Raw genomic sequence first — 12,965 nt, 5'->3', positions numbered from 1 at the left:
GGAAAGTTAGCTAAAGGGCTGCATTTCTGGATGGGCCAAGAAAGCGCAGCTTTAGGGAGCCATCAGAGAAGCTCTTGGTGTCTTTCCTGATCCTCTCCCCAGGGCACTTTGGAGCCAGTCAGCATCCACGTTATGGGTCCCTGGCCTTGGTTTGGCTGGGAAAGACTGATCTGGGAAAGTCTTCTCCAGGGTGCCGCACCTCCAATAATTCACCTTCCAGGTGAAAACAGCTAGAGACAATGAAAGGAGTTTAAAAAAACTATACAGGCAAACAGTCCAGAATAAAGTCCTGCCAGTTTCAAACACCTGAGAGAGGAACGTCTATCTCCTGGGAAACGGAGGGGACAATCAAACCCTGAAAACAGCGGAACTGCAATACAATTAACAAATAAAAGCCTAGGTCAATAAGTCATAGTTGGGAGGGTACTTGAGCAAAAGAGCTAGAAAAACAAGAACTGATAAATAGTGGGGCATTCAATGTTTTTTTTTAAATAAATATAAAAGTCAGTAGAATACTAAAATAGTTTTATAACATGATAAGAGATATATCATCATCATATAAACACATATATAAGACTACAAGATTTGGCTTCTACCTAACTTTCTAGTCTAACATCCCACCACTTCCCTGACCTTCTTTCTCATACTTTATATCACAAAATCAATTTATGTATAAATAAACACTCACACATACAAGCTGTTCCTCACCTCTGTACCTTACCCAAGCTGTACTATCTGCATGAAATATCCTCCTTCCAACTCCCCTCTGGATCCCACTCCCACTCCTGCCAATTTTGCTTTTAATGCCCCATAATACTTGCATATATTCTTATCTTTGCACTTAATGTGTCATACATTAAGTCCTCAATGTGCCTCCCACTTCTAGACTCTGAACTCCAAGTAGAAACCTAATATCCTACTCACCTCATTCAAGGTGTTTCTTATTCATTTTTATGAAACTAGCTACTAGCACTGCGCCACAAAAGCTCTGTTCTATAACATCCCTCAGCATGTTAATGTGACCTTGTTATTACCAGAAGACATCCAGAATCAATAATAGCAGTTGTGGGCAGGCCACGGTGGCTTAGCAGGCAGGAATGCTTGCCTGCAATGGCAGAGGACCTGGGTTCAATTCCCGGTACCTGTCCATGTTAAAAAAAAAAATAGCAGTTGTCATTTTTTTCATTTTAAAAATTAAAATTACTTACTTTTTTCTTTTTTCTTGAGTATTTTTCCATGTCTGCATACTTTCTGAAAGACAAAAGATAGTATAGCTTGAAATTTTTAAAGCTCATAAAGTTTAGGATTTTGTTTAATGGGAAAGCATATCCAATGAATGAAGGTGGATAAAGATTGTGGCCTTTCACTTCAGAAGGGACATTGCTCAAGAAGAAAGAAGGTTACTGTCCACAGAGGACTCAGCCTTACAGCAATAAATTTTCCAGCCTCAATAGTAGGCCCTGAAGAAAGACAATTAAATTTCCTTTCTTGAGACTCTTGAAAACTAGACAAATTCCAATTTATTAGAATAGTGGTATGACACAAGGGTGTTATACTTACAGGCCTTGTGCTTTTAAGTTTTTATATAAAAGAGAGAGAAATTCAACATTTTTAAAGTATTCATAGTAATAAACAACTTTAATAAACATGGCTCCTTTATGTAACTCTCACAATAACCCTGCAAAGGAAGTGTTTTTCTCAATGTACTGATGAAGAAACAAAGGCTCAGAGAGATATGATTTTTACACAACGTTCCACAGCTGATCAATGGAAAACTGAGCTTTAAATCCAATTCAAAACCTAGCCCTTTCTTTCTACTAAACCACAGAGTTCTCATCAGATTGTCACCCGTCACTGCTATGCCTAGCAACAATGCAAGTGCACATCTTATTTCGAATTCTTCTTTATTGAGACTTCCTCCAATTATCTGCAACACAAATTTAGAAATGCTTCTGCTATATGAGACTCTGGCAAATGAACCTATCTTTGGTCTTTTTCACATATGCTAAACGGACTTCAGTCTCTTAGTAACTATAAGTGTTCTCATGTCCATCCAAAGCCTTAGCATGTATGATGAGGGAGACAGATATTTAAGCAACTGGTGCATTCAGGTTAATGTCCAACAGATGAATAGATGACTATAAAAAGCTAAATACATTAAAGGAAGAGGAATGAATTGTAGAGGCAGAGAAAAACACATAGAGAGGACCATTCAACTCAATTCAATATCCCCAAATGTTTTTCTATGGTATGTCTATTCAATATGCTATTAGGGATTTAAGTAACCAAGTAAGAAGTAAATTGTATATATTATACACACACACACACTTCTGATTAACCAAGATGAGGGCATAAAATGCTCTTGGGTGCCAGTTCTGCACAGAATATTTAACAAAGAACAAAAACTAACAGAGTATTCTTCCTCAAACTCCAGAAAATAGTTAAAGGGTTGCATTAACTGGGTGAGTGCCGAATCAAGAAAACATAAGTTTAAAAACAGCAGGAAGAGGTGATGCTATCAACATGGCAATGTATATGATTACTGAAAATCTTTCCCCTGGGACTTTATGGGAAAAAAAGGACAATTCTGAATTTCTCAAAAGATATGGACTGGAGAAAGACCCTACAGATGGTGAATTGGAGATATAAATATCAGGTAGGAAACCTCCAATGAGAGCAGATGGTCCTCTCTCCTCCCCTTTACTCAGTCACACACAGCACAGGAGAGGCATAGAAACAGCAGCTGAGATCCCTTCCACTAGGGACACAGAATATAAATTCCCTCACCACAGTGAGACAGACCCCCAACATTTGGAGACCCAGGGAACAGGGGAGGACACCTCAAGACCCAGATCAGTGAGGACTAATGAGTCCGAGAAAATGTGGACACAGCCTGTATTTCCAGCTCTGGGTCCAAAAGCTTTCCTCCATCCCTGAAAGAAATAGTAGCTGCCAGTCTGATCCCTGTCTGATGGTCAGCCTAATACAGGATCAGCTGGAAGTGTCTTCTGCCACAAATAAGTGGGTGATACAATCCCATATTGAGCCAGATTTGGCCAGCAAAGCTAAGACACAGGAAACCCACAATTCCAGCCCTAACCAGTTAGAGACTGGTTATACCAGTTAGAGCTATAAGGCAAGAAGCCTCTGAGGATAATTAAGTTATTGAACAGTGACATCTGCTGGAAAGAATAAAAAATGCAAGGGAGTCTAGACACCCCTGTATGAACCTGACTGTATTAGCTAAGAAATGAGGATGACCCAATTGTCAAAGCAGTGACCTAACCCAGATCTTGTGGGCCAGTGAAAAGCAAAGCAAGATGGAGACAGAGCAGGCTTGTTTTACCCACAGAGACCTTGCTGTGGTGCCTAGTACCTACTCCCCTCCCTGAGGCAGGCCCTTGTGGGTATCTGGTGTCTGGGGGTCACTAGAGGCAGAGACAACAAGAACCTGAAACACAAGAGCTGAAAAATTCTGAGTAGTTAAACAGAATCTCTACTTGAAGTCTAGAATAAGTTGAACTGAATGCCAAAGAAGAAATAGAGAACAAAGCCAACCAAAAAGAAAAACATAGGTAAAAGAGTGAAAGCAACCTCCAGAATAAATTAATTAAGGACATCAGATGCCTAGACACTGGCAACAAATTATGAGTCACACTAGGAAAAACAAAGATATGTCCCAGTCAAAGGAATAAACTAATATATAAAGGAGATATAGGAGTTAAACAACAAAAGGATTTCCAAACAAGCATGCTAAGTCAATTCAAAAACCAAATCAATGAGTTGAGAGAAGATACAGCAAAAGAGACGAAGTATACAAAAAAGATATTGGGCAACCATAAAGAAGAGCATGAAACCTTGAAAAAACCAAATGGCAGAATTTATGGGAATGAAAGGCACAATAGAAGAGAAGAAAAACACAATGGTGACTTACAGCACCAGATCTGAAGAGGCAAAAGAAAGGATTAGTGACTAGAGGACAGGACAACTGAAATCCTACACAAAAGAACAGATAGGGAAAATAATTGAAAAATATGAGCAGGGTCTCAGGGAAATGAATGAGAACATTAAGCAAATGAATATACATGCAATCGGTGTCCCAGCAGGAGAAGAGAAGGTAAAAGGAACAGAAAGAATAATGGAGGAAATAATCAAAGAAAATTTTCCATCTCTTATGAAAGATATAAAATAACAGATCAAGAAGCTCTGCATACCCCAAATAGAATAGATCCAAATAGACCTACTCCAAGACATTAATCAGACTGTCAAATGTCAAAGACAAAGAATTTTGTGCCAGTGTGAAACTGCTGTTTACCCCAGAAAAATACCTATTCTTTAGTCCTGATTCAGTATTGCTGGGTGGAATCTTTTTTTATTAAGTTGTTTCCATGGAGATATGACCCACCCAATGGTGGGTGGGACTTTTTGCTTAGATGGTTCCCATGGAGATGTGTTTCCACCCATTCAAGGTGGGTCACTTATTGGAGTCCTTTAAGAGGTAACCAATTTTGAAAAAGCTTCAGAGCTGACAGGGAGAGAAATGTTTGGAATGCAGAAAGAAAATGCCCCTGGAGAAGCTGTTTGAAATCAGAAGCCAAAAGACTCATTGGGTGCCAGCCACATGCCTTTCCAGACTGGCCTTTCTTGAGTCAAGGCATCTTTTCCTGGATGCCTTAGTTTGGACATTTTTATGGCCTTAGAAATGTAAACTTGTAACAATAAATTCTCTTTACAAAAGTCAAACCATTCCTGGTATATTGCATTTCTGACAGCATTAACTAAAACATAGTTTGGTACCAAGAGTGAGGGGCTGCAGTTTGCAAATACAAAACATGTTGGAATGACTTTTTAAATGGATAAGGGGAAGATTTTGGAAGAACTGTGAGAAATTTGATAGAAAAGGCCTAGAATGCTTTGAAGAGACTGTTGATAAAACATGGATCTAAAGATGCTTCTGGTAAGGCCTCAGACAGAAATGATGCATGTGTTATTGCAAACTGAAAGGAAGATGATCCTTCTTTAAAGGGGAAAAGAATTTGAAAAAATTGAGTACTAGTTTTGGACAAAAGGCCAGTTTTAAAAGCCATGAGCTGGGATATTTAACTGAAGAGATTCCCAAATTAAATGTGGAAAGTGAGGTCCAGTTCTCCTTGCAGCTTATAGTGAAATGTGACAGGAAAGAGATAAGTTAAGAACTGAACTCTTGGGTATAAAAAAAACCAGAAATTGATGGTCAGGAAAATTCTGGGCTTCCAGAAAAGAAGACCTCAGAGAATAGTGCTCCATATGAGGATTTAACTAAACATGAAAGCAGTCAGCCATTACAGGATAAGCCAGGATTGGAGATGGAGTTACCTAGAAAGGATCTGTGGAAAGTCCTATTTTTGATGGATATGATCCCAGTATATTGCATAGAAAACTAACAAGAGTGTTGTTGAATCTGTATAAATGGAACCACTACCAGTTTGAATTAAAAGGGACAAATTGAAGTAAAAATAATCTCAAAGGCAAAACGTTGGCAGCTAAGCTCTGAACTGAGAAATCTCCAGGCAGGAGAGCAGCAGACCCACCACACTTGAAGAGGGTGGGCATTCTGCCTAGATGTTCAGAATTTTGGTGTCCAAAGCCTCAGAAAGGGTGGAGCACATTCCTTGGGGACTGGGGAATCTTATTGTTCTGAGAGGGTTTAGCACGTCCTGGAGATGGCAGAGAGCCCAGGTGCTGATCTGATGCTTGGAGAGGGTGGAGCCAAGTAAAAGGCAGTCTCCCCAAAGGTCCCCAAGGTTGCAACCCTCACCCCAGAGTTTGGAGAGAAGAGGGCAGCTGCATAGGCCCTTGGAATGGGTGGAACTACTGTTTTCTAAAGCCATACGTATGAATGACTCTCAGACTTTGAAATCTAATGGAGTTTGCCCTGCAACTTTTTGTAACTGTTTGTGTCTGGTGACCCCTGTTTTCCTTCCAATCTCCTCCTATGGCAATGGGATCATCCATCTTATGACTGTCCCTCCTTTGTATATTGGCAGCAGATAACATTCTCTGAGATTTACAGGTCAAGAGCTAAAAGAGAAAACTGCCTTAGGACAGACCATACCTATAACTGACTTTGATGAGATTTTGTACTGGTTTTGACTTTGTATTCTATTTATATTCTTACTGAAACGGTTTAAGGCTTTGTGATATCGTAATGGAATGAATGTATTTTGTATATGGAAAGAACATGTCTCTTTGTGGTCCAGAAGGGGTGGAATGTGCTAGTTTGAAACTATTATACACATCCAGAAAAGCCATGTTCCTTAATCCTGATTCAATATTGGTGGGTGGGATCTTTTTTTATTAAGTTGTTTCCATGGAGATGTGACCCACCCAATTGTAGGTGGGACCTTTTGATTAGATGGTTTCCATGAATATGTTTCTCCACCCATTCAAGATGGGTCACTTCCTGGAGCCTTTAAAGTGGGAACCATTTTGGAAAAAGCTTCAGAGCTGACATAGAGAGAGACATTTGGAGATGCCAAAAGAAAATGCCCCCGGGAAACTGTATGAAATCAGAAGCCAAAGGACCATCAGATGCCAGCCACATGCCTTCCCAGACTGGCCTTTCTTGAGTCAAGCTATCTTTCTCTGAGTGACTTAGTTTGGACATTTTTATGGCCTTAGAACTAAAAACTTGTAACTTAACAAATTCTTTTTACAAAAAGCCAACCCATTTCTGGTATATTGCATTTCCAGCCACATTAACAAACTAAAATAAAATTCAAGGGAAGCTTGATGAGACTCTGTGCAGATTTCTCAGCAGAAAACATGGAGGCAAGAAGACAGTGGTATGATAAATTTAAGATTTAAATTTATCTAAAAGAGAAAAACTGCCAACCAAAAATTTTATATCTGGCAAAACTGTCCTCCAAAAATGAGAGAGAGTTTAAAATATTTTCAGGCAGACACTGAGAGAATTTGTGAACAAGAGACCTGCCCTACTAGAAACACTAAAGGGAGCACTACAGGCAGATAGAAAAGATAACAGAGAGAAGTCTGTGAGAAGAGTATAGAGATGAAGACTATCAGTAAGGGTAAAAAGAGAAAAAAAAATATCAGAATAAAGCCATGATGCATGCAACAACATGGATGAACCTTGAGGACATTATGTTGAGGGAAAATAGCCAGAAACAAAAGACCAAATACTTTATGGTCCCACTAATATGAATTAACACTAATGAGTGAACTTTGAGAGTTAAAATTGAGAACACAGGTTATCAGGAGAAAGGAAGAGGTAGAGATTAGGCATTTGATGTTGAAGGAGTACTGAATGCTCAACAGGATTGACTGTAAAGATTCAGAAATGAATAGCGCAATACTGTGTGATGGTAGCATTGTAAGTATAATGAACAAAGCCGAGTGTAAGTATGTAGAAAGTGAAAGGATAAGGGCAGATATGACACCAGAAGGAAAGTAGAGGATAAAACTGGGACTGTATAACTTCGGGAAACCTATAGTGGACAACGATGGTGATTACATGTACAAAGATAAGAATGCTTTTACATGAGGGATAAGAAGTGAATTCAACAGTGCAAGGTGTTGAAAATGGGATGGTATATGGAAAAAACACAATCGATGCAACTAGAGCATACAGATAACAGTAATACTGTAATGTGCTTCCATTATATGTAATATAACAAAGCTAAATGTCAATAAGAGGGGGACATAAAGGATGGTATGGGATTCTTGATTTTGTTGTTGTTTCTCCTTCTAATTTGATTTGATTTGATTCTTTTATTCTATATTTTTTCATCTTCTTTCTTTACAGAAGAAATAGAATTGTCCTCATATAGTTTGTGGTAGTGAAGGCATAACTATGATTATACCAGGAATTACTGATTGTTTACATTGGATGGATTGGGTAATGCGTGAATAAAACCGTTTGAAAAAACAAACAAAAAGATACAAATGTTGGAGAAAATGTGAAAAGAGAGATGTAACTTCTCACTGTTTGTAGGGAAGTAGAATGGTGCAGCCTCTCTGGAGTGCAGTGTGGTGTTTCTACAGGAAGCTAAGTAAAGGACTGCTATATGATTCTGCATATAGCAGGTTATTATTTACGGGTTGTATTACATATATACTTGTATTATTACGGGTTGTATTACATATATACTTGGAGGAACTGAAAGCAGGGACACAAATGAACTTTTGCACTTTTGTATCTATAGTGGCAGTGTCCATGATTTGCAATGGATGAAGGTGGCTTAAGGGTACATCAACTAATGAACAGAAAGACAAACTGGTGTATACATACAATGGAATATGAAGTGGCTGCAAAAAGGAATGAAGTTGTGAGGCATGCCCCTAGGTGAAAGGAACTTAAGGACAGTATGATGACTGAAATAAGCCATAAATAAAAAGATAGGTATTATTATGCCTCACTAACATGAACTAATTATAAGGTGCAAGTTCTGAGAATTAAATTTGAGAGCAGAGGTTCACAGGGGAAGGCTTATTGCGAAGGTTCTTAGATTGTAAACTCTTACAGCAGTCACATTTACTCCTGGGTTGTAGCTGTTATTTTTAAATTCTGAGATGCTGAGCTCTTTATGTATAACCTGCTCAATCCCTTGAACTTAGAGTATCTGTGCGATACCTGACACTCAGAGTTATGCAGCTATGGAAGTCAGCATTACCCATACTGTTCAAAAAAGCTGAAAAAGAAATCAGACTTCAATTTGAGATATGAATGAAGCAGACCTGGTTACAACTAAGGCAAACCAGACTAAAGGGTAAAGGGTGATATTTGCCTGCATTTTAAAACTTCAACTTCTATATGAGACCAAAGGAAAAGATGTTTATTTGGTGCAAAATTTATATCTTCTGAAGCATACTAACTTGTATGGTCAATTTACTTGAACACCATAATTACACAGAACTTTGAACAGGGAGTGATATCTTGTTGGTTTATACAGGTTAGTGTGATGTCCTGATACATCACAGAGTAATCTTAGAAGTGGACAAAAAAAAGTATTTGCAAAGTCCCCTTCAGGGACTGGGGAAATTCCTATATTGGGACATGTGGTAGATTCAGCTGTCAGCTTGGCCAGGTGAAGGCGCCTAGTTCTGTTGCTGTGGACATGAGCTAATGGTATGTGAACCTCATCTGTTCCTGATTACATCTGCAGCCGGCTAGGAGGCATGCCTGCTGCAATGAACGATGTCTGACTTGATTGGCTGGTGCTTAAATGAGAGAGTGCAATGTAGCACAGGTCAAGCAGCTCGGCATACCTCATCTCAGCACTCGCAGCTCAGCCCAGGCCTTTGGAGATGCAGAAAGGAATCACCCCGGGGAAAGTTGTTGGAACCCAGAGGCCTGGAGAGAAAGTCAGCAGAGATTACACTGAACCTTCACACGTAAGAAAGAACCTCAGATGAAAGTTAGTTGCCTTCCCTCTGAAGAACTAATGAACTAAATCCCCTTTTATTAAAAGCCAATCCATCTTTGGTGTGTTGCATTCCAGCAGCTAGCAAACTAGAACAAGGTACCACAGGGAAAGGTACAAATTTTACCAAGATACAGGAAAAAAGGGTATAAAATATGCTTACTGTTGGATCTCACTGGGAACCTTGGAGGACTTCCAATAAGGAAAATATTTAAAGGTCTCGAGTCCAGCAGCAACATAAAAATGATTGTCTAGCAAATCTTTTGTGTCATCCAAAAGGTGTCCATTCATTGTAAATAATCTGCAAAATAAAGAAAGAAGAAATGGGCTAGAAATTTGTAAATTGGTGATACTATGATATAGTATTTTGGGTGTTTTTCATAAATAACTATTATATGGACTATCGGAGAAATTATATACTCACAAGAAAGCATAATCTAAATGGGCTAATTAAAAACCTATGGGAGCTGCTCTTCCAGGATTAGGCTTTCTTTCAATTTTTAGATTTTTTAATTAAAGAATATTTTTAATTATGTATAAGTACGCAAAGGCTCTTGAGAACATTTTAAGAGCTTGGTTGTTGTTCAATTAATTTTTACTAATAACAGCTAAACTTAATACAAATTGGCTTACATTATTAAACAATACTTGGAAAACAAACCAGTATTTATTAGCAAATAATATGCCTTTTTGTAAGCACCATAACTGGTGTATCTTTTATTGTGTGTTCTCTTGGGGGAAGTATTCACTCACCAATTTTATTCATTCAAGAAATGAGCCAATTCATTCAATGCTGAACACCTATTATGGAAAAGACAGTGAGCTATGCATTGTGTTGGATAAAAGTGTGAATAAAAAAGCCACTGCTTCCCCAGTCAAAAGTGCACAAAAACCTATAAAGATGAAAAAAGAGGGACAAAGTGGTTCTAAGAGGAAAAGATTTCATTACAAGGCCTCACAAAGATAGAAGAATTTACAGTGGGAATTAAAGGGTGAGTAGGATTTCATTATGTGAAGATGGGATAGAAACCACTTTGGGTAACACAACGAGAATACAAAGGCTCTGACTGTCAATCAAGGGAGAAATGGAGACAAAGAACTTGAACGTATAGGTTGAAGGCAGTTTAAAAACAGCCTTGAATTCCAGGGTAAGAAATTTATAATTAATTTAGCTAGTCTTATTGAAGATGTCCATAGAAAAGAGGAATGAGAGTTGTACTTGAGCAGTGGTAAGCTAACAGTTGTCCAGAGGACATGATAGAGGAAAACAAACTTACATGAGAGCCATGGAAGCCTTTGCAAGTGTGTGACGTGAGGCCAGAAACTGCAAGAGTGAAATTTATCCATCTCCCTTGGTCAATCATTTTCAAACTGTAGTATGCATCAGAATCACCCAGGTGGCTTGTTAAAACATAAGCTGCTGGGCCCTATCCTCAGAGTTTCTGAAGCAGAAGTCTGAGATGAGACCCAAGCACTTTATTTGCAACAAATTCCCAGATGATTCTGATGCTGCATTTTGAGAACCACTGCCCTGAGGAAAAATATCAATCCTGTATTATTCAATCCTGAAGAAAATATAGAAGAAGAGCATCAAGACAAGGGAAATCTGTGAGAAACCACTAGAGAGATGACACTGTTTAGGAAGCATGTCCTATTTCTCCCTACCATTGCCTTGGAACAACCAGGAAGACCCAGGCAAATGCTGCAAGTGTCCTGAGGAGTTAGCATCATGTGAAGTCTGAGGGAACAGATGGGACTGACTAGTTGCAGTTTTAAGGAGAAAGTTTCCACCCATAACTACTGATGCTGTGGTACAAACAAGTAAAGACCTCAGGGAGAATTGGATTACCAAATCCACCAAAATCAGAAGTATGAGAACAGATAAGTTGAGAATTTAGCATAAACATGAAAATTTTATAAAAGAAAGAAGGTCAGATGATATCTATTTGAAACAAGAACAAGAAATCAAAAAGAATCAAGTGGAAATATTGATTTGAAACTAAAATAGCTGAGACAAAACACAGTAAAGAGATGAATAATAGAATGGATATAAATTAGGCAAAAATTAGTGTTTGGAAGATAAAATTGGAGGAACTCTCCCGGAAAGAAGCAAGGAAGGTTAAAGAAATAGAGTATACAAGAGAAAAGTTAAGAACTGGATATGCTTAGAAGTGCCAACATCAAGATAATAGGAATCCCAGAAATTAGTTAAAATAAAAATGGAAAGGAAAAAATATGTATGGAAATTATGAAGGTTAATTTCAAAGAGTTAAAGATAAAAAGGAAGAGCTCAGATTGAAAGACTCCATAGCTGCCAAAGAGGAGACGAAGGAAAAACTCACAACTAGACACATCATCAATGTGATACTTAAGAACAGAAATGAGTGTTCTAAAAGTCTCTTCATAGAAAGAGCAGAGAACATAAAGGCGACAAGATCAGACTGACATCAGATTTTCAACAGCAACACTGAAGGCAAGAAGACAATAAAGTAACATTCTCAACAATCTGAAAGAAAAGAAATTTGAAGCTAGTCAAACCCTCATTTAAATATGAGAGCATGATGAAAATATTCTCAGGCTTACAAGGCCTCATAACATTAGCCACACAAAGATTTACATTGAAAACATTTTTAGGGGAAGTGGTTAAATAAAAGGAAAAACAAATCCAGGAGATGTGTGAAGCAAAGGTGATCAAACACTGTGTTGTCTTTTTAAAAAAGAAAAGAAAAAAAAACTGAGATCAGAGAAAATACATGCATAAGAACCCAAAATTCAAATTCTAGATTATATCAGTGTAACATAATATAAAATACAGTATAAAATAGAGGTTATTGGGAGAGAGACCAGGGAAAATGAAAACATTCTTAAGTTTTTCTCCAGGTAGGGGGAAGATATAGATATCAATTCAGACTCTAAAAAGAACCTAACAACTGATAGATGTATGAGATGATATATACACTGTTAAAAATGACTCCAGGTTTTAATTCTGGGTGCTTAAGACAATAATGGTAACATTAACTCAAGAATGATAGGGAGTAGAAATAATGATTTGAGAGTGAAAGGACACAGGTAGGAGAAATGAGCTACCACAGGTAGGAGAAATGAGCTACCAAGAGTAGTATAACTAGGAACAAAGAGGGGGGAGGGGCCTGAAAAGAGTTCAAGTTGAATGTCCCACCAAAGACCAAAACAGCTTTACGTTTTCCTTCAAGCAAAAGAAGGCTTGTAAGGATGAGGTTACTCTGCTTTGGTTTGTTCGTTTTTCAAGAAGTTAAGTGTTTTTTCATTCAGTGATGAGATAAATCATGCACAAGAATGGAACTTCAATGTTAGTGCCTGGCCCAACAGACAACTTGTTTGTAATTCACATCCACTGAGTTCCACCAGGAGCACATGACCCGGTCCACCCCTTTCAAGGATCGAATTTCTCAAGCACCTTCCCCTGCCACTTTTCTCTCAACTCAATCTCATCCTTCCCTAGGAAAGGGAACAAAGCCCTCTCCTTCGGTGAACAGGGTTGTGAAAGATAAATAAGAATCCATT

The 12,965-nt window shown here is 38.2% G+C and overlaps 1 protein-coding gene across 1 annotated transcript in view; it reads right to left on the bottom strand.

Annotated features, from left to right (window-relative positions):
* DCDC2C (doublecortin domain containing 2C) overlaps window positions 1-12,965 on the bottom strand; it is a 192,784-nt gene that overhangs the window by 116,357 nt on the left and 63,462 nt on the right. Inside the window, exons 6-7 of the mRNA XM_077153093.1 lie at window positions 9,586-9,723; window positions 1,209-1,251 (exon numbers count right to left, since the gene is read on the bottom strand). Coding sequence (XP_077009208.1) covers window positions 1,209-1,251; window positions 9,586-9,723 — 181 coding nt within the window. The remainder of the gene's footprint in view (window positions 1-1,208; window positions 1,252-9,585; window positions 9,724-12,965) is intronic.

This window comes from Tamandua tetradactyla, chromosome 3 (assembly GCF_023851605.1).
Source record: "Tamandua tetradactyla isolate mTamTet1 chromosome 3, mTamTet1.pri, whole genome shotgun sequence".
Lineage (NCBI taxonomy): Eukaryota > Metazoa > Chordata > Mammalia > Pilosa > Myrmecophagidae > Tamandua > Tamandua tetradactyla.
Note: the sequence above shows the minus strand (reverse complement) of the source record. Positions and strands in the feature narration are given on the sequence as shown.